The 26,028-nt window shown below is 44.6% G+C and overlaps 1 protein-coding gene across 3 annotated transcripts in view; it reads left to right on the top strand.

Moving 5' to 3' along the window:
• LOC146178883 (uncharacterized) overlaps positions 1-25,596 on the top strand; it is a 168,116-nt gene extending 142,520 nt beyond the window's left edge. For all 3 annotated transcript variants that reach the window (XM_084578616.1, XM_084578618.1, XM_084578617.1), the window contains 7 exons: positions 63-159; positions 3,207-3,290; positions 5,325-5,517; positions 8,995-9,088; positions 13,213-13,377; positions 16,903-17,149; positions 24,522-25,596. In XM_084578616.1, the coding sequence (XP_084434742.1) occupies positions 63-159; positions 3,207-3,290; positions 5,325-5,517; positions 8,995-9,088; positions 13,213-13,377; positions 16,903-17,149; positions 24,522-24,665 (1,024 nt within the window). In that variant the 3' untranslated portion in view covers positions 24,666-25,596. The remainder of the gene's footprint in view (positions 1-62; positions 160-3,206; positions 3,291-5,324; positions 5,518-8,994; positions 9,089-13,212; positions 13,378-16,902; positions 17,150-24,521) is intronic.
• Positions 25,597-26,028: the final 432 nt, after the last annotated feature.

The raw sequence follows: 26,028 nt of genomic DNA, 5'->3' as shown, positions 1-26,028 counted from the left end.
AGAGAACCAGCTAACTTGCGTTTACCCGACGTTGCTACTCACCTACTCATCTTCTGTTCCAGGGGCAAGCGCAGCTTTGGACTGGACGCCGTCAAGCCTGAGGTGCGCAAAAACTCACAGCTGAGCTTTCCCCTCCTGCCCTCGGCCAAGATTTCCAAGGTGGGTATTGAGACGCTAAGCACTGCATATTGTGATCAAGACTTTAGTTAAAGATTGGCATTGCTGCATTTGTGTAAATATTAGGCTTAGGCCAGAATTCGGTAATTTCAAACTTTCTTCCAGATAGTAACGTATGCAGTGCTGTTCAGTTCAGTCCATATATTTCGTATTCAAAAGCTTGAAGTCCCAGGTGAATGACATATTTCTGGAACGCTTTGTTTTCATGCGATTTTGATTTGGTTTATTTTCTGCAAGTGATGATGCGAGTGCAATTAAGACCAAGCAGTGATAAAGGTGGCAAAATCGTGAAGTGCCCTTGCCCTCCGCACCTGTACGGCCTGGTTGACTACTGAGCTGCAAGTCAAGCTGGCAGTAGTCCAGGGTTTTGGATTCTGCTTAAATGCACGCTGCGGAACGTCCTGGCAACCAGAAGTTTGCCCCCGTGTTACTTACTGCTTGCTCAGGAGAGGGACCGCTGGCATGCGAGAAGCTGGTTGTTTAGGGTGCGCAGCTCATATTTCCACTAATGGTGCTGATTTATATGCAGACTTTATTGACTTTGACTGGTGGAGCTCTGCAAATCATGGCAGGAATAGGCATTAGGCATGGGGATCACCAATTACCTACCCAGACTCCTCAAATTGGGTCAGCCGCAAATGTGCAGGTTGACTCCTTTAGTTTTGAAAAATTCTCTTAAGCCAGAGAAAAGAAATAACACATCACGAAGAAACAGGACACAGGAAGAATACACATACAAGAAGGGAATGCCACTGATTTCGTGATAGTTATGAATCAACTAGCCCAGACCAAGATCCTAATTAAATAGAGGAAAGAATTTTCAAATTTTCGTGGCAAACTTAACGTTCATGAGTTTAATGTACAAGAGTATGTCATTGGGGATATGACATAGTGGACAGTGCATAAGTGGACTATAAGTGGACAGTGCAGTCCACTTATAACCATATTGAAAAAACAGGCAAATCCAATCGTTATAACCAATTATCGTTATATTAGAACTGGCAAAAAAAAAAAGCACGGACCCACATATTTTTCCGTGCATGTAGGCTTGCCTACTTGCCAACGATGAGTAAATCGGGTTAAAAAATGCTAATTATCCTAAAAAGCACTAAACACATTATTAAAGGATACATCAATGGCCATAAAATACTTAAACATACCTTAAGAAGTCGGAAATTCGCGCTTACTTGAGCAGCAGTTGAAGCTTGACAATCGCTGTGAGCATCGCTTCCAGTAGCGCATACGCCAGCGGCAGTCCTTCTTGCGTGCATGAAACTGATTAGCGACTGGATGAACTGCAGGGCATTCTCAGCCTTGATTATAGTTAAAATCATAGAGTGCGAATGCCCGCATTTTTTCAAGAGGCTTCCAACCTTGAAACTCTGCCAGAAATCCCAATGAATCTGCTGTTTCATCTCGAGAGCTGTCGCGCCTTTTATGTGGGCAGCGCCATCTTCCACGGATGCACAATCGGCGATGGCGATACATCCGCACCCTTCGCGCGGCAACAGACAGCAATTGCGATGATAATTGTGCTCATTTCCTGATCGCACGCAATGGCACTTGCGGATTTCTCCACGACAGTCTGTTTTCACCTCATATGTCGAGTTTCACGTCATTCTCTTCTTAGTATTTTATTTTTATAAAACATTCAGACAAATTTTTGTGCTAAACATCTACCGGGCGGCGATAAAACTATCGTATCCGATCTACCGCCGATAATCGATCGTTATATCTGGTTTTACATTGGACCAATGGGAAAATTGGTAAATCCTAAGAATTTGATCGTTATAAGTGATATATTGTTATATCTGGTATCGTTATAAGTGGACTGCACTGTATTGGAGGGGCTTTGCTCACTGGTAGGCATAATCGGGCTGTCCATGAAGATTATAATATTCCTTGTAACCAGATTTTTGCTTTCACCAAGGTGTGAATGGTGGAACTGATCACATTCCTATTGTTCTCTTGTTTTCATTGATGTCGACCATGACAACTACAACAACACAAAGGCTGCCAAAATGAAATTTTGTGAGGAATTTCATTAAAATGGGACTCTAATTGTGATTTGTCTTGCTTATCCATGCAAACAGGATGAATTGTGTGCAGATTTATTTTTTACAAATCCTATCTTCATGTCTTTCACTCAGCATGGCATTCTCTGTGCTGTCTGGTTCTAGATGTCAGCAGATCAGCTTGGAACCCTTTTCCACTACTGTTCATACTCAGGGTGTCTAGCAGCCAGGAAAACCTGGAATTAGCAAGGAAATTTTATGCACCAGGAAAAATCAGTGAAATGTCAGGGAAACTGTCAAAAATTTCGCCGAGTTAGAGAAAATGGCACGTTATATTGTGTAGTGCATTTTAATGTTAAGCTGGTGCATAGCAAGTATGTTAATTTGCAGCTTTTTTTTTTTTGTCTTACTATCGCGTGGCTGCCATGGCGGCCGCACCAGAAGGCGAGGCCCGATATATTACTTTGACGCCAGCGCATGGCTGAGCTGCCACAATACAAGAACCAATGCGCATGTAAGATGGGCACTCAATAAAATATGTGGAAGCTCTGCGTGAGAGTAGTGCGGAACAAAAAGCAGGAATAACCTTGCCAGCAGCGGCCAGCGCAAAAGCGATCGGTGAGCTATGCTGCCAAGTGCATTCGCAGCCATAGTGGATTGGATTGGCTCGGCTTTTTGCGGGGTGGGTGGTTCGTGTGCTCTGCGGCTGGCATCAGTGCACTCTTCATTTTTCAGTAAACTTTTGACATTCATAACGGCCATTAACACTAATGACAGCCTTTTCACTATTGTAAATTGCAGAATATGAATAATAAATAGGTTTTTGTTGTGAATAATTCGTCTATGCTCATTCTCATGAGCAGCTACATTTTTGAGCCTCTTCACTTGTAAGGGAATTCGAACTGAAATTATCAGGGAAAACTTAAAAAAAGTCAAGGATTTTGAGAATAGGACTTTGCTAGACAAACTGGTACTTGCTGACTGTATTGTTCGTTGCCCCTCTCTTGTTTCCAGTACACAATAGACGTGGATGGGCTGCCTGAACTCATGCAGAAAATTTTCCGAGACCTGGGCATCACAAATCCTTCAGAGTACAAAGTAAGTGACTGCTTTCCTCATTCTTTGGGGTGTATAACATGAAGAACATTCAGCTGATCCTGGCCAGTGTTGAACGCAGAACACTTGTTTGGTGCAGTCAGTGAACGTGCCATTGTTTGCACTTAGAAAGTTGTGTGAATTGTCACCAAGTTGCCGTTATGTTCTCGGCACCTTTTTTTTTTTTTTGCTGTTCTTTCGTTTCTGTGCGTGCTTACGCTGCTCATGGTGGTACAGTGTTGTCCATCTGTAGTCCTAATGTATGCTAGCTTATGAAGAATGAGGGCAGTCTTACCATTGGAATATGTGTTAAGTCCTTGGCAGTGCATCTTAGATACAGTAAGCAACCTTATTCACTACACCTCTCCCTTCTGTATTCATAAAGCTTGTGCTTCCGAATAGTGCCCAGTCCGAAGGGTGTTCCTCTGCTCTTCTGACATCACCCTGGAAAGAACATGACTAATGTGAGCGAAAAAGAAAAAAACTAAACAAAGGCTGCAATTAAAGAGTAGGTAACCACCAGCCATATTCATGGAAGTGACCCACAGGATCAATTATTTTTTGCTCCAAAACACAAGCATGCACCAACAGCAAAGAACCTGGCTAAGAGAGCTTGCGACTTGCTACCAAATGCCATTACCATTGCAACTTTGATTATTTTTATCTAAGGGTATGTAGATGTTAAAATTTTCGAATATGAATCGAATGCGAGTACGAAGAAAAATACTTTCGAATATCTAAGCTGAAAATTGCTTATCTGGTCAGAATGAAAAGAAAATTTCCGGACAAACTTGGTTGGCCCTTATTTTTTCATAATGATGTAGATTATTCAACTAAAATAAAGAAAAACTAGACTGACTCAGTGTTGCCATGTGAAAAACTTAAGTATAACGGTTGATTAAACAGTTAAGCAGAATTCAACTTGTGATGTGATCTTGCAAAATGAGTGACAGAAAGAAATCCATAAATTGATGCATGACAAGTAACTAATGGTAGCATGATGGGTAGTAAAGCTTTGGACTTCAAAGGTTTTGGAGAAATGTCTATTTAATGTAAAGGCCTAGTTATCCAATACGTCGGTGCTGCCTGAAAGAAACTCCAGAAGATGGGAAAATGGGGCAAAGCCTTCTGAGGATGCTCCATCACACAAACACCGAAAAGCCCATCTTTATTATGCACACTTGCGGCATGATGACTGAATAACACGGATGTAAGCTCAACTGTAATTTTGAATATGGCTGCATCTTGCTAATGCTGGAGCGAGTTAGGGAATTTCCTGGAATCTTAAATTATGGCTGCTGTGAAGCTGCACAAACTGTGCAGTATGAGGAACTGCACAATCCTTCTCCTGGCATCTGTACTGGAACAGTTGTGAAATCATGGTCCACTGTGTGTACTACATCAACTACTACTGCAGCTTGTCCTGACTCCTGATGAGTGACCGCTTCTCTCTGTTATAACCTAGAAGGTTTCTGAGTAAGGGCCATTGTTACAGTGAGTTGGTAAGGTCCGCTGGATTATCAAAAGGTGCGTCTGAATGCCATGGAGCTAAATTAAGAACTACCCTTTTTTTAATCAAGGATTGGATGATAACTTGTCTGGTCGGGCATTAAATGTGAAAAATGGTAAAATAGTCCTTTAACCTACCAGCCGTGCAAATATCCACAAGTACTCCTTGTTCCCTGATGCAGAACGCATACACGTTCCTTGATACACTAACATTCTCTTTGTGATCAAGGAAACCAACTAAGCTACTGCTTGGGGCGAGCTGGACAGCCAACTATCTGGCATAGGAGAGCTTTCTGTACATCATATTTCGCATTCTGCGCACTACTGAGCAATTAATCTGACTTCTGTAGTTGATGTGATCGAGCAACACCTTTCAGTGCATGATTTTCGAAGGGAGTTTCACTACTAGTGTTGTCAAAGCACTCTGGATGAAACTTGCTCTGCCTCGGCACTTATATGCGAAGCTTCACCGATTTTGTGTACAAAGTGCCCAAGCTGAGCTGTCTGTGCATGTATTGTGCTGTGCAGGTGCAGCTATGTGTGCCGCGCAGCCTGAGTCTGCAGACGCAGGCTGCCCTGGCAGAGGCCCTTCTTGGCCAGGTGGGCGTCGGGGCACTCAGCGTCACGCACCAGGCCATCTGCGCCCTGTACGCATACAACACTAGCTCCGGGGTGGTCGTCGACCTGGGTGCCCGCATCGACATCCTGCCCATTGCTGATGGTCAGTTTTACTTCTGCCGCCCTCTCCTCTTTTCCCATGTTTTTTTTAAGGCAACAGCTTTAAAGATCACATTCTCCAGAAAATGCAGCGTCAATGTAGCGGGATTCCATACACTTATTGAATTCTTACATATGCATGAACAGTGAAGAATGCATTCCTTCACCGTGCAGTAAAAGCTCATCAATTCTGCCTCCCGGTAATTTTGAAATCTTGATGATTTCAAACTGCTATTATGCCACCGGCCACTGCCCATGTCTCATACTATTGAGTGTTCTGCTTTGATGCTCCCGACTGTCTGCACAATAGATGATAAATGCAAATGTGAGAAATAGTCACTGTTGAGCTGTGCAAGCTCAAAAGCAGGCGACTGTTGTGCAGTCATCTTTGATCGTAGAAGTTTTTAACCTCTGTAGAAGCAGTTCTCAATTTCGTTAAGGTCATTTTATAATTATCGGTCCAGCACGTGAGACAAGTATGCAGACACTTGTTTTGTCCTCTTTTTGGGCACCGCACTGATAATGTCAAACTAGCATGCCCAAGAGTCGACCTTGTTGTTATTTGATAGCTTGAATTTGGGATAATCCTAGCATTTTTGCCAGTCCCTTGAAGTCCATATTAACATGCTCTTACAGTGATGGGAAAAGGTGCACACTGATTAAGAACTGCTATAAAATCAACAAAACAATTTACTTGCGCTGATTCTCCATCCCGCATAGGGAAAGCTAAAAAAAAATCTAATTGACTGCACTTAGCAACTTTGCTGCTGCTGCTGCTATTGATGATGATAGCACTTCACAAACCAAGTGAACCAAATGTGTGATGCCAGTGCATAATAATAATAGGTTCACAGGAAGGGAAAGACGCAGTATCTATCACACTTATTTCTGTGGACACCTGAACCGTGCTGTAAGGGAAGGGAGGAAGGTGAGAGTGAAAGGGACAAGACAGAAAGAGGAGCTGTAGTGAAGAGCTATGGAGTAATTTCGACCACCTAGGGATCTTTAACGTGCACTGACATCGCACAGCATACAGATGCCACTTCGTTTCGCCTCAATCAAAATGCAGCTGCCGGCGGTCGGGATAGAACCCAGGTACTCCGGCACAGTAGTCGGGCACCTTACCACTGGCAGTGTATATTATGTGCAGCCCTCCAATGCGGAGTCTCTTGCAGCTTGTGTGGAGATTTGGGATGTTCGAACTCCACATACCGTGCATACCATAGCCAAATAGTCATCATTGAATGTCACCTCGAGTTACACATCTGGCAGGAAGCGATTGGTTTAACATTTGGCGGTGCACATACAGTAAATCCAATGTTTACTCATACTTGCTCATCAAAAATTTCCTCTTACAGAAATTACAGGGAGGCTTAGGCAAAAATTGAAGTAGGTCCGAATAAAAAATTCTGTGAGCACTGTGGAATGTACACTGCAGAAATGCGAAAGCCTAGGCATTGCTGGTGCACACGGTGCATCACGTTTGCTCTATTTTCATTATCAACTAAGTGCACCGTCATTATCATTGCAAATGTCATCTGTGTCTTTATCACTAATTGCAGCTTCATTGTCATCGTTACTATCATCCTTGCAGTAGACAAGGAGAATTGTCATGTGCGTTTCACGATCCCGGGCGTAGTGCGGTTGGTTAAAATGCTCGGCTAGGGATCCAAGGGATGGAGGTTTGATTCCCGGTGGATACAGAATTTATTTATTTATTTTTAACTTATCTTCCTCACAGTAGACTGGCTGATAACATCACCAGGTGATCCCATAGAATCTCACAAAGAAGTGTGACACTTCTCGTGGCTGCGAGTACGAGCCATTAAAGGCTTTCGCCTGTATCATTCTAATGACCAAAACACCATCTTCATTAAAGACATGATTTGCTTTTCAGTTGTTTGGTGATGAGCTTTCTGGTATAAAGTTAGTTCATTGCAGTTGTGCCGATTGCTCTGTGCAGCATTCATCTGCCGGCGTTGCTCGTCCTAGAGGTCTTGAGCAGTGTGTGTTTTCCTGTTAGGAAGAGGGTGTGTGCTCTTTGTTGTTCATTCATGGTTGAGGTCCTAACCAGTGGATAGAATCTCCAGTGTCAGGGCTGTGCAATCGTTCAGTACGCGTAGATGACTAGCACTTCATTTGTGCGGCCAGTATTTATCACCGTCCTCTGACATTGTGCAGAATGATCTAGCTGACTTGACTGAAGTAGTTAGGCCTGGATCAAGATAGCAATGACACTGGGCTTGCAGGTTATTTTTTCTGCAGGTGCTGGGTAAATGAAGAGCTAAAAAAAGAAGTGGTCTCTCCTTTTATGTTCTGCAAGGAGGAGATATGCATGCTAGTGTGTAGGAAGAGCAGACAGGGTGTGGCCATCGAAGAAATGTGAATTGCTGCTGCATGTGCCACTTGGTGTAGCCCATTGCACAAGCATTACACTTGCAGTCACAAAAGGAAAATAATAAAAAAAAAGGTTTAAGAAGTTAGTTTCATGCTTGACGAGAATGTGCATGTATACATGTGCCAGTGTGTTGCCAATGTGTTGCCAGTGTGTCGCCAGTGTGCTGCCAGTGTTTTGCCAATGTAGTGCAAAGTTCTGGCTTTTGTGAAACATGCTGTCACTGCTTCCCCTGCCTGTGTGTTGTTTGTGTGTGACCTATGTTTGGTTTGGTTTGGTTTGCGGGGTGTAACGTCACAAAGCAACTCAGGCTATGAGAGACGCCGTAGTGGAGGACTCCGGAAATTTTGACCACCTGGGGTTCTTTAACATGCATTGACATCGCACAGCACATGGGCGCCTTGCTTTTCGCCTCCATCTAAAAGCTGCCGCAGAGGATGGGATTCTGTGGTTTCATGGAAGTTTGTAGAATCTTTTATTACGAAAGCAACACTCCGAGAACCAAGGAGAGACCTCGGCTGACCGCAGCTGCGCCGCGAAGAGTCGTAGCTACAGTCTTTTCATAAAAAAATCAGACTGCCGTGACTTCGAATTCACGTTACCCCTATGCCACCGGCAGGAGCTGCCAACTCGGGTCACTCTTTTAATATGGGAGGGTGGTATCAGAATCAACCTGCTAGAGCCATTTGCATTCTCGTTACCCCTACGACACGCAGGTACGTCCATATAGCTTGGTTGAAGCAGGACTTTGTATGTGGGCCGGTAGCTTACGCTCTCACGTCATACCCATAAAGGATAATCTTAAGTGTCCCCAATAATGTAGCGCCTTACACTGATGGGGTGTGATAGGGGAATAATGTAGCAGGCAAAAGAAGCTTCCGTCGTTGCTTTCGCAATTCAACTAGGCTTAACCAGAGCTAAACCACAACTAATTTTTTTCTGCTTTTATTTCTGGCACTTTTGCTGGAAACATTGGCACGAGTGCAGTGTTACTGGCATTTGATTGGCAAACATTGGAAACTCCCGGTATAGTCGGTTGCTCTTAATAATAGGCTGTGCAACCGATGTCTCTGTGTTTTGGTGCAGGCTACATTGTGGAAGGGGGCGTGTCCCGCCTGCCTCATGGAGCGCAGCAGTTGACGCAGCAGCTGCGGCAGGCACTGGCCCAGAAGCAGCTCAGGTACTTTATTATTGTACGATTATTGATCAACTCGCTAAAAAAATTATTTGTTGTCTGGGCATCTTATTACTTTTTGGTTGTCTCACTGACCGGTTATCTTTACTTCTGGAAAATTAGTTGCAAATACTTGTTTGCAACATCTTGGATCTCTAGCTTAAAAGCTACGGTCAAGGTTTTTTCATTGCACAGTTTTCGTAAGAGTAAACGGCACGCTAAAAAAATGGTTTCACTTACCTTACAAACGACCACATGCTGCGGATAGTATGTGCGCCTACTTTGTGTGTACTTCACGTGAGGTGGCATTTCTACTTTGGGCAGATTTTAAAGAAACTGTGAATGAGGTGCAGTTTGCTGCTTGATAATTACCCTTGGCAGTCTTGTAGCAGGATCTTTTCTCATACACAAAATTTCACACAATTTATTATGAGGCGTTAACGGCCTGCCATCGTATGCTTTGGATTTTCATTAACAAATTTTCAAGTTCAAGTTCATTCATGTTAGACTGGTCGGCTGCAGCAACAGATTTTAACAGCTAATGTTGACCTAGCCAACGTGCATGTGCGATAGTGATGAAATAAACGAGTTCATTTTGCAGAAGTCCTCTAAGGTAGATATTTGAGTATGCTTGATTTGTGTCTTTAATGTGTTAATTGGAAGCAGTCAATGAAAGGGCCTCTCGGAAAGAGGGTAATTGCAGACAGAGCATCTAATTCCCTCTGCATGAAATGAGCGAAGACATACAGCACGAAACAAGCTTACATATGCTACTTCTATCTTTGTTCTAGCTTTGTTTTTTTTTTCATTGCCTTTGTTCTCACTGTCTCGCAGCAGTTGCTATTTTTTTGGGAGGTTTCTACTGGTTTTTGCTTTCCATCTTGCTCTGAACAGTTTGGAGGTGGCTAGTGGGATAAATGTGCGTCTCTGTCTATTTAGTGCCTTCTGCAGTATAGCCAAGCAGTTACACCACATGCCTTCTCATATGCCATCGGCAATGTGCATTGCGCTGAAATGTGGCTATCTTTGCACGCCATTAAGCATGTTGTGACGTCACGTCTGTTGAAAACGCATGTCTAGAGTCACAATAGAATAAATGGTCCTATGTCGCAGAAAAACTGGTGTCTCACCATAGTGGGCCGTGAGCAAAAGATTGTGATAGGATCGTGTTGTCACCTCTATGTGGCCTAGTAATTTAAAATGCCCCGCATTACTCATCTCAGGTGCGAGGTCACGTTTGGAATGCAAAATTGACTAATACCTCACATGTAACCTCAGTTAAGGGTCGCAGCGTGTCTCAAATGATTTAACTTTGTGTGGTAATTGATTTTGGTGGAAGAAAAATTTCGAGAATTTCACATGGGATTTCAACCCAGATCTTGGGTTGCAAGCCCGACACGCTATCTACTAGGCCACATAAGGCACGTTTGTACAGTTTGGGAACAAGAGGGGCTTGTATGTGTGTCGTGTAGTCTTTCACGTAAAGTTGTGTCTTACGATTCTATATGCTAATAAGTATGTGTGATTAGTGAGGCAGCGGTTATAGATGTAGTGATTCAGTGAACACTGAGTCTCATGCTGCCATTTCAGTTTTTCGTAGGTATTCATGAGTAAAAATTAACAGATTGCTGATCAAGCAAGTTGCAGAATACATGTACATGTACAAAAATCTGCAAAGGGCTTCAAAACGGAAGCCAATAATACTGTCATATTACAGTCGTGCCTTCTAATACGACACTTTCGTTTCCACTTTGGTAATACACTTTGATTTCTAACCAAATCTGTCCATAACGCGAGTCTTCCATAATAACAGCCATGAATAAAAACGAAAAGGATTTTATTGAGAAAAACATTCGTAATTAATGACTGCTTTTGTACATAACGGTCTGCACTGGACTCAAAATTTGACAGAACGCTGGCATTTTGGAGTGCATTATACTTGTCATCATTGTCCTCGAAAAATTGTAGTGCAGTTTGAAGGGACTCACGCACCATGACACGCGTGATGGTGGGCTTTGTGTTGGTCGATCATCTTTCGAGCACGAACTCCTCACTCGCCGATGAATCAGCGTCCGATTCTCTACTCACCGGCACTTTCAAAATGGCCTCGTCACTGAGCTAAGTAGCCACTAAATAGCTGCTTGAGATTCTCCTGACATGAGAAAACAGCTGAGCCGACGATACTACCCCCTTCTCAATGAATCCCTCGACTCGAGATGCCATGTCTGTTCTTAAACCTTGTCAGCCATCCTCTTGAGTAGTCACGCCTAGACAGAGCGTAGAATAATATTTCTCAGCAAAAGTCAACGTTTTACTGAACAAAACATTTTGTAAGTCATCACAGCTAAAACCTATCAAGACGGAGGAGAAGGAACGGTATATACCCATAATGTTGCCGACGCAGCGAGCCCTCTCTTAAACATTTTGTCGCTCACAACAGCACCATTCACGCGCACATTTCCAAACCACATTAACAAGGCCGACTCCATTTCTTCGAATTGTGTTGGGTGTTGTCGGACTGTGTCGACGTTGAGCCATTTATCGCAGTCCTGTAGTATTGATGCTACCGTCGACCTGGCGAGGCTGAGGCCTAGTTTAACTTGCGCCCAGTCTCTCACGGCTTAGACTGACTGAGATGGATTTTGCCGCTTGTATTCACAGATCTCTTGCTTCGCGCCTACGTTGAGCTCTGTTGCGTTTAACTCCCGCCATGCCAAAAGCCAGACTCAAGTTGAAGGTTACAGGCTGCTGATGCTTTGCACTTTTTTGCCTAGTTAACCTTTCTGCTTTTCCATTCTTCTGATTCTCTCTTTTTTTCCTTGTACTGTTTCCCTAAGGAAGCGAGATAGTCAAATTGGCACGCTGCTATGCAGAGGGCTATCGCACATCCCATCTTCTTAGCGCCGTTTGTATTTGTTCCTATGAAACACTGCAAGCTGGAGTACAGCTTAAAACGACGGCTAGCCGACTAGGAAGAGCTCAGACCTTGTCAAGGCTGCAGCACTGACTCAAAGCGAAGCCGACTTACAGACCGCCTGGGGTGCAAAATGTGGCAGTTCGGCAGCACAACAGGGACAAAAACCAGGAGCATGTGAGGGAAGCGCGTCCAGGACGGGGCACCCGGTCTCGGTTGGGTGCTTGTCGCCTTTCTTTTGTCTACTTTGTGAGCGTTTTAAATCTGACCAAAAAGCGTTAACGGCTTCATGGAACATACATTGTGCTTTAGGAAAGAAAAACTTCATTTCCCGCCACCACCTAAGGCACTTGTTTCTCTTCCTGTCATTTCTTTCTTACGCTATTACGGAGCTCTCTGTTCACGCTAAGCAGAATATATTGCAACCACATGTTGCTGTTTTCCCGACTGTGGCCTCTCATTGCGGCGCTTCCGCTGCACCTAGAAATCTCTGTTTGCCCCTTTCTAGGTCTTTCTTACCTTCTTTTTTTTCTCTGTACATTCCTCCCGCTCTTGCCCCCCCCCACCCCTCCTAAAACGGCAACACGCCCGCTTTAGTTTTATTCAACCTCACAGGACTTATTCAGGCATCCGTCCATACCGGCTGTCGCGTAGGTACGCGGGCGGTGAGCCCTTTTTTAACTTGCGTTCGGACGCCTCTGCTTTTTTCAAGCACTGTCCATATTAACGAGGCAAAAATGCATGGGCCCAAGTGGGCCATGTGCATTCTTCCCCTGTCCATTGTCCAGATAGTGAGTTTACATATTAACGGGGCGTAAATACCATAATTCGGGTTGCCCATATTAACGGGGGTCATATTAACGGGGCACTACTGTATACCCTTGAAGGGGGAGCTTGAGTGTTGCCAGAATTTTTTTTGTTTTTCTCATTTCTGTGCCCGTCAAGAAGGGTTTTTACGCTGAAAGCTTTATAGAATGAAAACTTAAGGCCATGTATAGTGTTACTCGGTTTACGTTTAAATTGAGCTGAAATTTGTCTCACGGCTTCACTCAGATGGCAAGAAAGAGTCTGAATGTAAAAAAAAAAGGAAAAAGAATACCTTACGAGGCAAGCTAGAGGAGGTCGCAGTTCTGGGCCTGCACAAGGCAGGGGTTGGCAGTTCAAGGAATCACTGTCATTAGAGAATTTGTTCCTCCCTTGTTCCCCCTCCCAACAGCCTATTTGGTGAGCTGGAGCTGTACCTGGTGCGGTGGGTGCAGCAGCAGGCGTGCTACGTGGCACCCGACTACCGGACCGAGCTGGGTGCCTGCCACGCCGACCCGGCGGCCTACGAGTGCTGCCTGCCCCTGGGCCGCTTCTTTCAGCCGCCTGCCCACCACATGTGAGGAGAAGGGGAGGATCGCTTTTCGCTGATGTAGCACATTTGTCTAAAATGACGAATTGGAAGTGGTTAAAGCACAGTGGGAATCGCCCTGAATACAGCCGGTTCTACTTCCAGCTGGAACCCCGTTGGTTCCGTTTGGTTTGCTCTGTGCACTTTGTCCAGTTCCACTACTAGGTCTCCCCTCTAACTGGAATGGATGTACTGAGTTGCACTTCAGCATATACAGACATGACTCGCTAATATGGACTGGACACTTTGGTTTTCGATCAGAACTGCATGTAAAGCGAGTCAGCCGTATTAATGAATCATGCAGGAAAAAGATAAGAAAAATCACTGTGATTGAGGTCTGCTTTTATGCATAGTGGTGGCCAGGCAAAAGGAAATTAGAAAATACAGTCAAACCTCGATATAACGAACACGCATATAATGAGTTATTGGATATATTGAACTCTTCCGAAGTATTATTGTCAAGCACGCATATTTTTAACTTGCCATAGCGGATGCGGTTCGGCATAAAAGGGATATAACGAACTTCGCGATGCCAAGCACTACCTCACTTTAATAGCAGGAGGCAGGCTTCGTTGCACTACAAGTGTGTTGTGCGGCGCAGCAAGCGTTCAAGACTACCTTGCAGGCACTGACAGTGCCACAGGTACCACATTGGCATTGAGAGTTGACAGCCAAAGAAATCGTTCGCATTTCACAATCGCTTACAGCGCCGCTTCAGCAGCGGCGGCAGCGACGAGATCGAATGTTGCTTTTGCCTTTTTGCGTCTTTTGCGTTTTAGTGTTAGCAGCGGTGTCGCGGCGTGGCTGTGGCAGCGTTTGGTGGAGGCTGCGTCGGTCGTGTCGAGTGTGTTGCGCAGGTCTGCGTAGTGCTGTGATGGCGGTGAACGTGAAAAAATGAGCAGCACTGACGTTAAAGACCGAGCTCGAGATAAAACCAGGGCCTTCAAGGCAGTTTACAAGAGGAGACTGACACTCTGCTCGTGAAGCTTCGTATGAAGCAGGACTTGAAGATCGACATGCTGGGAGCATTAAAGCGGCATGGGACAGCATGAAAGGTGAAACGATTGCCAACTGTTTTCGGCATGCAGGTTTTGTTCCAACAGAGGCTCGTGCATCAATTGACGATGGGGACGATCCCGATGAAGCAGAATCGGAGCTCCACAAGTTCGATGAAGCCTGGAACGATTTTTCGCGTTTTGTTGATGACATGCCCACAACAATGACTGTAGAAGACTTTGTAGGCGGCGACAACATCGCAGTGACCAAGGCTGTATTGACGGACGTCGAAATTGCTGCGGAAGTTTCTGAACAGCCCGCAGACGAAGCTCAGGCTGACCCAACAGACGAGAACATTCCGGCTTCACAAGAAGCGCTTGCTTCATTGTACTGCACCGCCACTGCAGTGCTATTGAGGGCAGTGGGTTTGCCCTTGTTGAGTGTTTGCAAACTGTGGAACAGGGCGTGATACGGAACGGGGTCAACACAAAAAAGCAAGCCGCAATAACTCAATTCTTTGCACGTAAATAAATGGTCATGGCCCAAGTAAGCACCCTCCGAGTTGCTGTGCCTTCTCTGATTGAATTTTGCTGCTCTTGCATGTATTTTCTACGAAATTTTATATGTATTACGAATTATGGATATAGTGAACTATTTTTCGATTTCTTTAACTGTTCGTTATAACGAGGTTTCACTGTTAACGTGGTGCGACTTGACATCTCTACTTGTCTATTAGAGCTCAATGGCGTATCGTGGATAGAGAGTAACCTTTACAACTGTTCACATACACTACATCAGCATTTAGCTGGGAGAAAATGACCAAATTTAGCTTTCTACTTTGTGCAAGCTGCAGGGAGGGTTTTCTAACTAGCCAACTGTGCGATGCATCGACACAGCAACGTCACACTGTAAATAATGAAATCACGAAAGTCATTTTCACTTGTTAATTGACCTACACTCAAAATGTCAGAAATGAAATGTCTGAGTAAGTCAGTAAAGATGTTTCTTTCATCTCTGTTGGCGTTAACGCAACAAAAATATGTGGGCTGCAATGGGCTGTCTGCATTTCCTCCTTATCAGTTGTCCAGATAGCCTCGTTTTGATATTAACGAGGCATAAATGCATTAAAAATTTAGATCCCCTAGAAAAATTGTTTTTATCTCCTTCAGGCGCGAAAAAAATCTTTTCAATACGAAGAAATATCTGAGGGCCATTTTCGGTTGTCCGCGCCTCAAATGACGGGTCCAGAAGAAACTGAAAGAAAAATTTTATTTTTTCATTGTCTTATGCAGTGTCCCCATTTGGGGACAGGGCACCTTAATACAGAAAAAGTAATGCACGCTATTAGAAGAAAGTGCGATAGTGGCCTTGGTAAGGTATTGCACAAAAGGTGGTTAACGGTTTATTGTTTGATTTTTTAATTAAATCAATCACTTCAGAGTATACTGTTGTGAAAAATGTAAAAGCAATTGCTCTGAGCAGGCATGCACAAACAAATGTGCCACTTTTGGCAGCAAATTCAACACTTCACTCTAAATCCTTTGCGGCGGCAGCGCTGTGAGTTCGGTGTGTTGACTTGCTCCGGCCAGTGGTTGTAGTCGTTGTACATAATGGTAGCCGTCAGTAGCAAATGCAGTTTAGCCTTCATCGCAACAGGCTGTGGGTATTCACTACTTGGCCATCCGAGCAATTTTCGAGGTGTTCTGTTGCACGCAACTAGGCTGTTTGCAACATCAGTTTGGAAGGCCTTCATGTCCAAAATAATTTTCTGTGCAAGCTTCTCTGCACTTGCGTCTCACAGGTACTCGATCCAGCTGTTGCACAGAGCAAAAGTTAAAAAGTGAGAAATTACCCTTACTGGCCACTTTCTGGTTCTTCACCTAAGAGGGTACAGTAACATAAAGAAGTCAAGTTTGTCGAGTCTGGCGTGTTTTGAAACATCCAAAACGGCGCTTTTATTCCCTTATTGCACAGCAGGGCACACAAAGTAATAAAGTGACACAGATTACTAAGAAAAGGAGCGTGCCAACAGAGGTGCCCTGTCCCCGAACGCTAACATTTGGAAGTGCATGCAAGACTGAATACGCTCATAACATGGATGATAGCCATTATTTCACAGTCATGGGCTCCGATAAATAAATTCTAATATCTAGGTCAGCTCAGATTCTTAACAGTCCAAAATGGCAAAAACAAGAAGCAATTACTGTTGGCCGTGTAGAATGTAGCTGTGTCCATTTTTGCCGTGCTTTTCAGGCAGGATTTCTTTTACTTTGCGTAAGATGGGGCCAGTTGTCAATAAAGTGGCTCAGGGCACATGTTTATAAACATTAAAACAGTGTTTTACATTGCCTTTTTTCACAGCAGGCCGCAGAAAGTTCGAGTCTCCATACAGAGACATGGCGCCCGAAGGGGATAATTTTCGTCGTCTATATTAGCAGGGGTCACATTAATGAGTTATGACTGTCGAGGCATTACTCCCTCGGCAGTGGTGGTCATACAAAGGCTGTTATGTTTCAGGGAGGCCCGCCTGGACTTGGGTCGCTTCCAGTGCCCTGAGGGGCTGTTCCGGCCTGAGCTGTGGGGGCTGGACTGCCCAGGACTGGGCAAGTTGCTCCAGAGGGCACTCCAGGAGTGCTCGCTTGACGTGCGCCGCCAGATGGCGCGCTCGGTCTTTTTGTCCGGTGGGCTCTCCTTGTTGCCGGGGCTGCCCCAGCGGCTACAAACTGAGCTGGATGCTCTCACCCCTGAGTCACTGCAGCCCAAGGTGAGGACATACCTATTTCGATGGTAACACATTTTGTATTGAGGTTGAAAGGGGGGGGGGGGGGGGTGAGGGGTAAATCTGATGGAGAAATAGACAGGGGGCATCTAAAAGGTTTGGTTATTGAAAGCATAAAACAAATAAAATAAGAGCGTACAATCAATTAACTTTATTCACTCTCAATTTGCTATAAGTTGGCCACAATTATACTTTGGACACTGTTGCCAAATTTGCTCGAATGAGTCATCAAAGGCTTTTTTTTTTTTTTGATCAATCTAGGCATAGATGTCGCACGTATTTGGATGTCTTGGTATGTCTGGATGTAGGTCTGGCAAACATGGGCAGACCTCATAACGGTTGTAACTACTATATTTAAGGGGGAGCACCCCTCTTTGAACAATTGTTTTTATTTGTGGGTTGATTGCAATGAAACTGTTGTGTTTTATGAAGTTTTATGCGCTTATTTTAAATCTGCATTTATTTTTTCCGCACAACAATTAGTTTTCAAAATATTTACAATTTTATGTTTCTAATTTGGAGTTGAATAACTTCCCAAACAATTGATGCCGTGATAAAATTTAGTCCACCAAACTGATGTTTAACATCTAAGGAATGTAGTAAAACAAGAATGAGCCTCCTAGGCCAATTAGGTGTAAAGTTAGGGGCTACCAAACCCATTGCAGCAAGAGTTCCCGCACCTGCCTTATACAAAGTATCTTTTTTTAAAATGTTACTGACTAATGTGCAGTGAAATTAGTCTTACTACTAAGAGTTTCTTTTTTCAGGAAAAAGAAAAGTTACTGTGCCAGCACAACTACAAGCAGAGATATGTTCTCTCCAAAACTGCTAGTGTGTCAAAATTGTAATTTTGAGAAAACAGAGAAAAACGGTTTTAAGCACCTTTATGGAAACAAGCTCCTCAATTACAAGAATGTCTCTGGGGAATAATTTGAGTGCATCCTAGATTGGTGCTTATTTTTTGCCATCGTCTGGAGGCCCAGTGATAATGCCCATTTCTTCCTGGAAGCAGTGGTGCGACATACGTCTTTTTCTTTGGCTCTTTTTGAGCCGGAGTCTACATTCAAATTCATTTTCATTTCTTGAAGAATGGCAGTTGCTGCATATACATTTCCAGTATTGAAGTGAAGCACTGCTTCTGCAACGGCTGCCTTTTCAGCAAAGGTGTTTGAAAAGCCCTAACCACTTGAAAACCCTAGTACTTGAAAAACCCTAAGCACTGCGCCACCCTGCCGGGGTGGCGCAGTGCTTAGGGTACTCAACTACTGTGCCCAAGGATGCGGGATCGAATCCTGACCTCGGCGGCTGCTTTTCGATGGAGGTGAAAAGCAAGGCGCCCATGTTACAGTGAACTAGAACATTTTCCAGTGAAGCGAGCGGAGGGGGCAGCGCCTTGCTACACATGTCACCGGGAGTGTCTCCTGAAGCGGCGGCGCTGTTGTCGACTTTTGAAGGCGGCCGGTCAGAGCACGCCCGACGGCGCGTCAGTTGTGCGCTAGCTTTTCGTTCAGTGTGGTTGCATTGCACAAGTGTTTTGATGTGAATGTATTAATGTGATTCTATTCACTTCTGGCAACAATGAGTGTAAAGCAACGATTCAACACTGCTAGACCCCAGGGTGCAGCACAGGATACGAGAGAACAAAAAACACGCGAAAGTTGTCGCTATTCATGGTGCCTGCTGATCCTGAGCGCAGATCCATGTGGGAGAGGAACCTACATCGAGCAACAGTGGCAACAATGCAAGATGCTGTAACCACAATGCAAGAAGCGCATGATTTTCATATCTGCAAAGGTGCAGCGTCAAGGGATGAAAGCTCCCTGATGAACAGCCGAACAGCAAGCTTGCAAAGTCAAATTGAGTACAAATCAAGAACAGCATATAGTACTCGCTGCCAAGGCAAGGTAACCAAAGATGACGCTGCATGCGCCAGTTGCAAGTACTTAAGGAAATCGCTTTTTAGCGGCAGTCACGCCTGAAAAGGCGTTGAGGAACGAACAGCTAAAATACTGATTCACGATGCCGCGGTCCCGTTGCCAAGAAGCTGCAAGCGTGTTCCCGAAAAAATAAACGGCTTTTATCAAAGCTAGACAAGCTCGCAGTGGATCTTCAGGAAATGAAAACTAAGTACGCTGCAACAGCTGAGGAAATACTTTCTCAAAAGATAAGCTCCTTATCACCAAAGCAGCAGCTGGCTGCATTAAAATCGTATGAAGCAGTGTTTCGACTGCTTTTGTGTCAATTGCTTTTATATGTGTTAACTGAAGTGCATTCTCGTATCAGCGTGGAATCATTAGTTTTACACACTTAATATTCTCTGAAATTGTGTCTTGATTGATAATGGAAACGGTGTATGTATATATATATATATATATATATATATATATATATATATATATATATATATATATATATATATTATTTATTTATTTATTTATTTATTTATTATTTTTTTTAATCACCTATATCCTGTGAGAAATGGTCCCATGATGTTACTTTGCGAAATTTAGTATCTCGAAATATGTCGGAACTGTAACAGCTTGTAATACTTAGCTTAAAAAAAAAAAAAAAAGTTTACAATGTGCTCAATAGCCTTCGTCTGTTATTGCTTGCTATGGCAGGTCGGACATTGTACACTCAATTCAGTAAACGTCTGCGCATTTCAGATATCTTCAAATATTAACGATAAATAGCAAGCGCAAAACAAAACTATGTTAAAAGCGCAGCTATATTACGAAGCACCGCTTTCCAGTCTCGTGTGCTAGCATCGCATGCTGCGGAGGCGAGCCGAGCGTTCAAGAGTGATTGATCGCGGCACCGCTGCTGCAGGGGACACAGTGTGCGTCAGGCTGAGAGGTGCGGTCGCGCCACTGGAAAATATTCTAGTTCACTGTGCCCGTGTGCTGTGCGATGTCTGAGCACGTTAAAGAATCACAGGTGGTCTAAATTTCTGGAGTCCCTCACTACAGTGTCTCTCATGGCCTGAGTCGCTTTGGGACACCAAACCCCACAAACCAAACCAACCAAACCAGTCGGACGTCTAGAGGACCGATTAAAGAATTGTTGTCCACAAAGATGCAGACGTGTATCAAGAAACCTTCTGCCAGGCATTTTGCCCTCTGCTTGGGTTAGACCCTGGGCACAGAGAACACCTCTGACCAAACCTTTTGTGCCCCGTACGTTTGCACGCAGGAAGCTACAGGAGGGTCGCGCAGTCCACCGGCAGCCATAACTGACCACCTACCGCACAGTGGCTGACACGTTTCCACACAGCCAGTGTGCGGTGGAAACGTTATGGCTCCTTCATTGCTGCAGTAGCACATGCTCAAACATTGCACACGAGAGTCCTCCACCTGCCAAAGGTGTACTCAGCTGTTGACGCCGAATATGAAAAACTTCGAGCAATACGTCGCAGAGCAGAAAGACGAGCGCGCAAGACACTTTCTAGAGACGATATCCGGACTTCTAGGCGAGCACAAAAACACGTTCAACGCCATTTGGACAAGCTAGAAAGAAGGAAATGGACATCTTTTTGTGCAAAATTAGATCCTAGAAAGCCACTATCTAAAGTGTGGAGTATTGTACGAAGCTTAAGAAGTCAGCCTTCACAACTACATCCTTTCGAGTGCGTGGCTCTAAATGCCAATACTACTTGTCTTCATGTAGCAGAGACTTTCTGTTCAAAGATGATTGCTCCATTAGCAGCTCCTTCACTGCAAAATGTGCTCCCCACCTTTGTCCCGTCGCCCAACACTTCTTTCCTAGACGAACTGTTCACTATGGAAGAACTTCAAGCTGCGCTAGCAGTTACCAACAAAAGATCTTGCCCAGGGCCTGACCATGTTAGCTACACTTCGCTGTCGCGTCTTGGAAGAAAAGCCAAAACTCAGCTGCTTACCATCTATAACAACTCTTGGATAGCTGGCAGCCTTGTAGAGAGCTGGAAGACTGCGCGCGTAATACCCGTTCTTAAACCTGGTAAGCCATCAATTGATCTAAACGCTTATCTTCCTATTGCACTGCTAAGCTGTGTTGGGAAATTGATGGAAAAAATGGTTCATTCACGCCTTACCTGGGACTTGACGAATAGGGGAATTTACCCTCCATCAATGTCTGGCTTCCGAAAAGGCCGAAGCAGTATTGATAATGTTATTGCTCTTGCCAACTGTGTCAGGCGCAGCAAAGCTGAGCAGTCTCTAATTATTGCTGTTTTTCTTGACGTTAAAGGAGCATTTGATAATGTCACGCACGAGGCGATTCATTCAGCCTTGCGTTCAATTGGCATTGCTGGACGAATGTATAACTGGCTTTCTGACTATCTTCTGGATAGGACCATTTACATGTCAACGGATCAAGGTGACACGTCCTTACATCATGTGTCTCGTGGCGTTCCTCAGGGAGGGATTTTAAGTCCAACCCTCTTCAATATATCTCTTCTTGGTTTGGACAGGTCCTTGCCACCTACTGTTCAAATCTCCCTCTACGCAGATGACATCTGCATATGGTGCTCCGGAAGAAACAGGCGCATTGTGCATGCTCGGCTACAAAAAGCAATAGTTGGCATTGCATTATTTTTAAACAAGCGAGGTCTTGTTATATCTCCAGAAAAGTGCGCAGCAATTTCATTTTCACGACGTGATCTCTCCCGTTATGTACTGAAAGTTGCTGGCAGTCCTATACCGTATGTCAACCATAAAAAATTTCTAGGTGTGACCTTTGATAGGTCTCTTTCATGGTCACCACACGTTCAACAACTTAAGACCAAACTCTCTTCATACGTATCTATATTCCGTATGCTCTCAACGACCAGAAGAGGCTGCTCTACCGATTCCTTATTACGGCTTTATGGAGCACTTTGTGAAGGTCTTCTGCGTTATAGCCTCCCTGTTCTTCAAGGCCTCTCGCAGTCAAGCATTAAACTACTTGAAGCCATGCAGGCCAAAGCTTTGAGAGTGTGCCTTGGTCTTCCAAAAAACACTTCCACAGTGGGCACTCTGGCGGAGAGCAGACGTCTATCTGTAACCGTGCTGATACCGCAAGAGCTGCTTCGCGCCCAGCTGCGCTTTGCACGTGAACCTGCCCACCCGTTTTCAGAGCTAAGCTTGACATCACTCTCCAATCTACTGCCTGCGCAATATCAACGTGCAGTACTGTCATCTTTCCCACCATGGAGGTTTGCTTCATGGCAAATTTCGACAACTATACCTGGCATCAAAAGAAAAGCCCACACCCCAGGACCCGCACTTAAATACTTCGCCCTTGAGCACATCTGTGCACGCTACAGTCATCATTGCCACATCTATACTGATGGCTCTGTCACAGCTATTTCTTCATCCATCGGCGTGGATACCATCAATGCACACCACAATCTCGGCAACACTCAGTCATCGCACTTCAGCTGTGGCTACTGAGTTAGCAGCTCTGAGAGAAGCAATTATATATATTCTACAACAACGCCCTGCAGCATGGGTTATCTTCAGCGATTGTCGCGCTGCACTACAATTGCTTAAATCATCAAGAATTCAGGAAGAGCTCGTCATTTACATAAATGAGCTACACACAGAGGCCTATGACCTGAGTCACAGCATTGTGCTACAGTGGTTACCTGCTCACTGCGGCATCGCGGGCAACGACCTCGCAGACGCAGCTGCAAAAGAACTAAAAGATTCCACAAGGACAATTTCAATACCATTCTCACGAAGAGATGCAGCAAGACTTGTAGCAACTGAATCGTGGCGATTGCAACGCTCTCTGTGGTGTGACCCGAACTATCAATATCGACCTCTACACCGAATAGATCCCACTTGCGTCTTTCGAATTCCTCACAATTTGAACAGGTGGCATCGAAACTGTCTACACAGAATCCGCCTAAATGTGTCATACACTACATAAAATAGGCATAGCGAACAGGCCTCTGTGCTCTACATGTGATGTGTGTGAAAATTTTGAACATTTGGTAACATCCTGTCAACGGTTTACTGCACATCGCAGGACACTGCGCAATAATTTAAGCTTACCTAAAGAAACAGCCTTGCGCCTTGAACATGTCCTGGGTCCTTGGTGCGACGGATCGTCTGCTGCGCGAGCTACCAAGGCCTTACTAACTTTTCTGAAGGACACAGGGTTGATTAATACCCTTTAAAACTCATCTGTGTGTGATTATGTGCGTGTGAAAGTTAACTTTCCTTAAGGACACAGGGTTGATCAATACCCTTTAAAACTCATCCGTGTGTGCTTATGTGCGTGTGAAAGTGTGCGACACCGATTCTCTTTTTTTCTCATTTATTTCCCCTTCCCCTCCCACACTCTGTCACCCTCATCCCTCAACCCTCATCAGGAGTAGCATGCTAGGCTTACCACCAGGCAGACATCTCCTGTTGCCATTAAAATATACATCTATCTATCTATCTTCTGCCAGGCTTCGATGAAAATTAGGCATTTTTTCTTACTTGTATTTAAAATACCAGAATATAGCTGGAGGATTGGGTACGTGCGAATGTTTTATGGCTTGTAAAAAGAAATGAGAATGCCATCTCTCTATGCACCCAAGTGCTTAGAATTTTTTTATTTTTGGGTACTATCTGAAGTATGTAAATTTTGTTTTTCTGTGAATGAAGGCACTTGATAGTATTTGTCTTGTGTATGTTTCTGCACCTTGTTTATGGTTTTGGCACCACATTAGTAACTTAACTCATTTAAGCCCTCTCTACATGAACCCGACTGCGGGTGTCCAGTTGAGGAGTAAAGTTGAGTGGAGTCTACCTTACCAGGTTTACACCAACTCTACTCGGCGAGCGGTGATTACGGCGGCCCCTTGTGTCGAGAAGAAGAACTAACAGATAGCATCATTTCTCGTCTTTCTCCTTAGCGAATCTCTGGTATTTTTCATACTGCATTTACACGCTTCCTACAGCAGTATCAAGTCGAGTCAACCCACCCTGTGCGCCGGAGTTGACTCTACTCTGACTTCTCGAACTGACCCAACAGCGTTTATACCAACCCCGTAACCAGTTTTTAAACCTGATAACTGAACTCAACCCGCACTTATCGGGTCCATGTAAACACTGCTCCTGTTCACTGTTCATACGTGATCAAATATAAAATAGCTGCACTTTGTACATTTTACAATGACAGTGAGCACCAATTAGCTTACTGATGTGAATGTTGTGAAAACTGTGTCTTTGTATTCTAGTAAAATAACAGGTGATGATGCTGTGTCTGTGCTTTGATCGGTTCCCCCCCTTTCATCCCTCCATGCATTGTCTGTTTCGTACATTTCAAGTAATGCAGTGAATGCAAGAAACTCTGTACTCGCAGTTTCCTGGAACTCTTAGTGACTGGTACCTTTGCTTCCCAGGTGCACGCGTCACCCTATCGCGTCCACATGGCCTTTCTGGGTGCGAGCACCATGGCCTCAACCTCGGCCTTTGAGGAAGTCTGCGTGACACCACGCGAGTGGAGGCAGAAAGGTCCGTCCAGTCTCAGCCGATGGCACCTGTGAGCCTCGCACCCTCGACGGAATCTCGCCTGCCGCACTGAGGGTAGCGCCGCCTTTGTACGGAAGTGTGCATCATTAGTGGGAGTCTGGCAGTGTCCAACATGGGTGCGAATCTGACAGCATTCAGGGATTTTTTCCCCCGGAACCATGCGACAACAAGTGCAAGTCGCTGCACTCAATTGGGCAGAGAGCGTCTTGCTGGCACGCAGTCGCTGCTGCAGTCAAGCTCCTTTGCAGTGTTCTGGTGTGGCGCAAGGGGACCTCGGCAGACATGTCCCAGCTGGAAAAAGCTGCCCGGTGTTCTCCGGAGAAAAGTGTGAAAAAAAGCACTTAAGTGTTTGGTGGGGGGGGAGGCTTGATACAACGTCGGTCTAGCGTGGCCGGTTCATCGTATTGGGGCAGAGAATGGCAAACTGTGTTCAAAGCATCCAAGGTCATCCTCATAGCAGCGCCAATAATTTGCTGTTGGACACCCGAAGGCAAGGGTTAGCAGTGTGAAGCATCAAATATGGCGGTCTTCATATGAAAACTATTTCTTGTGACATTTTTTTGCTGCAGAACTTGTGGATAGCAGTTCTCTCGATGGCATTGCTGTGCTCTGCTCATGCTGCGAGATGAGGCTGTTTGCATTTTGTAACTGTACAAGTATCTTGCATCGCTGTAGCTCCAGATGTCGCTAGGTTTGAAGTTTGTATGAATGTTCAACACAATTTGTAGGTTGAACATGACCTGTTGGTCGGGGAAGGTCACCTCAGTTGGCAGGCATTTCCTGCCATGATTGGCAAAAAAAAAAGAAACAATCTGCCCGACTGAAGCTGGCCACCTTTTGTCATTGTCTGAAGACAGAGCAAGGGCAGGGAAGCCGGTCGAGCAGGAAGTGCTGAAACAACTCATACTACTTGTCGCACACCTATTGTGCTTCTTTTTTTTTTTTCTGAAACTGCAGTGTGAATTTGATACTTTGTGGGATGGAGTAGTGTTCATACAGAGGTGTAGTTTTCGGCTGACTGCATAGCCGATGTAACCGGTTTCATTTTTCATCACCATGCGAGAGGATAAGCAAGACGATATTCACGGTGTCAGCAGTGTTCATGTCTAAGACAGTTGCATACTTTATCAAGCATTTTGCTGCACCTTGCTTATAGTCATTGTTGAAAGAAGAAAGCACATTTGTCTACTATATATTTACATGATTTAAAGTATATATGTGTATGTGAAGGCTACAGCCAACATTTTTTTTTCCTTGTAAGCAAGTTATGTTTACATACAACAGGTAGATGTGTCAGCCCTGTTGCACAGTCACAGCAGTGGTTTTAGGCTGCTTTCGAATATGTTATTGCCCTCTTGTTTGGGGCATTCTAGGTGG

This window comes from Amblyomma maculatum, chromosome 9 (genome assembly GCF_055883805.1).
Source record: "Amblyomma maculatum isolate TAMU_Amacu chromosome 9, ASM5588380v1, whole genome shotgun sequence".
Classification (NCBI taxonomy): domain Eukaryota; kingdom Metazoa; phylum Arthropoda; class Arachnida; order Ixodida; family Ixodidae; genus Amblyomma; species Amblyomma maculatum.
Note: the sequence above shows the minus strand (reverse complement) of the source record. Positions and strands in the feature narration are given on the sequence as shown.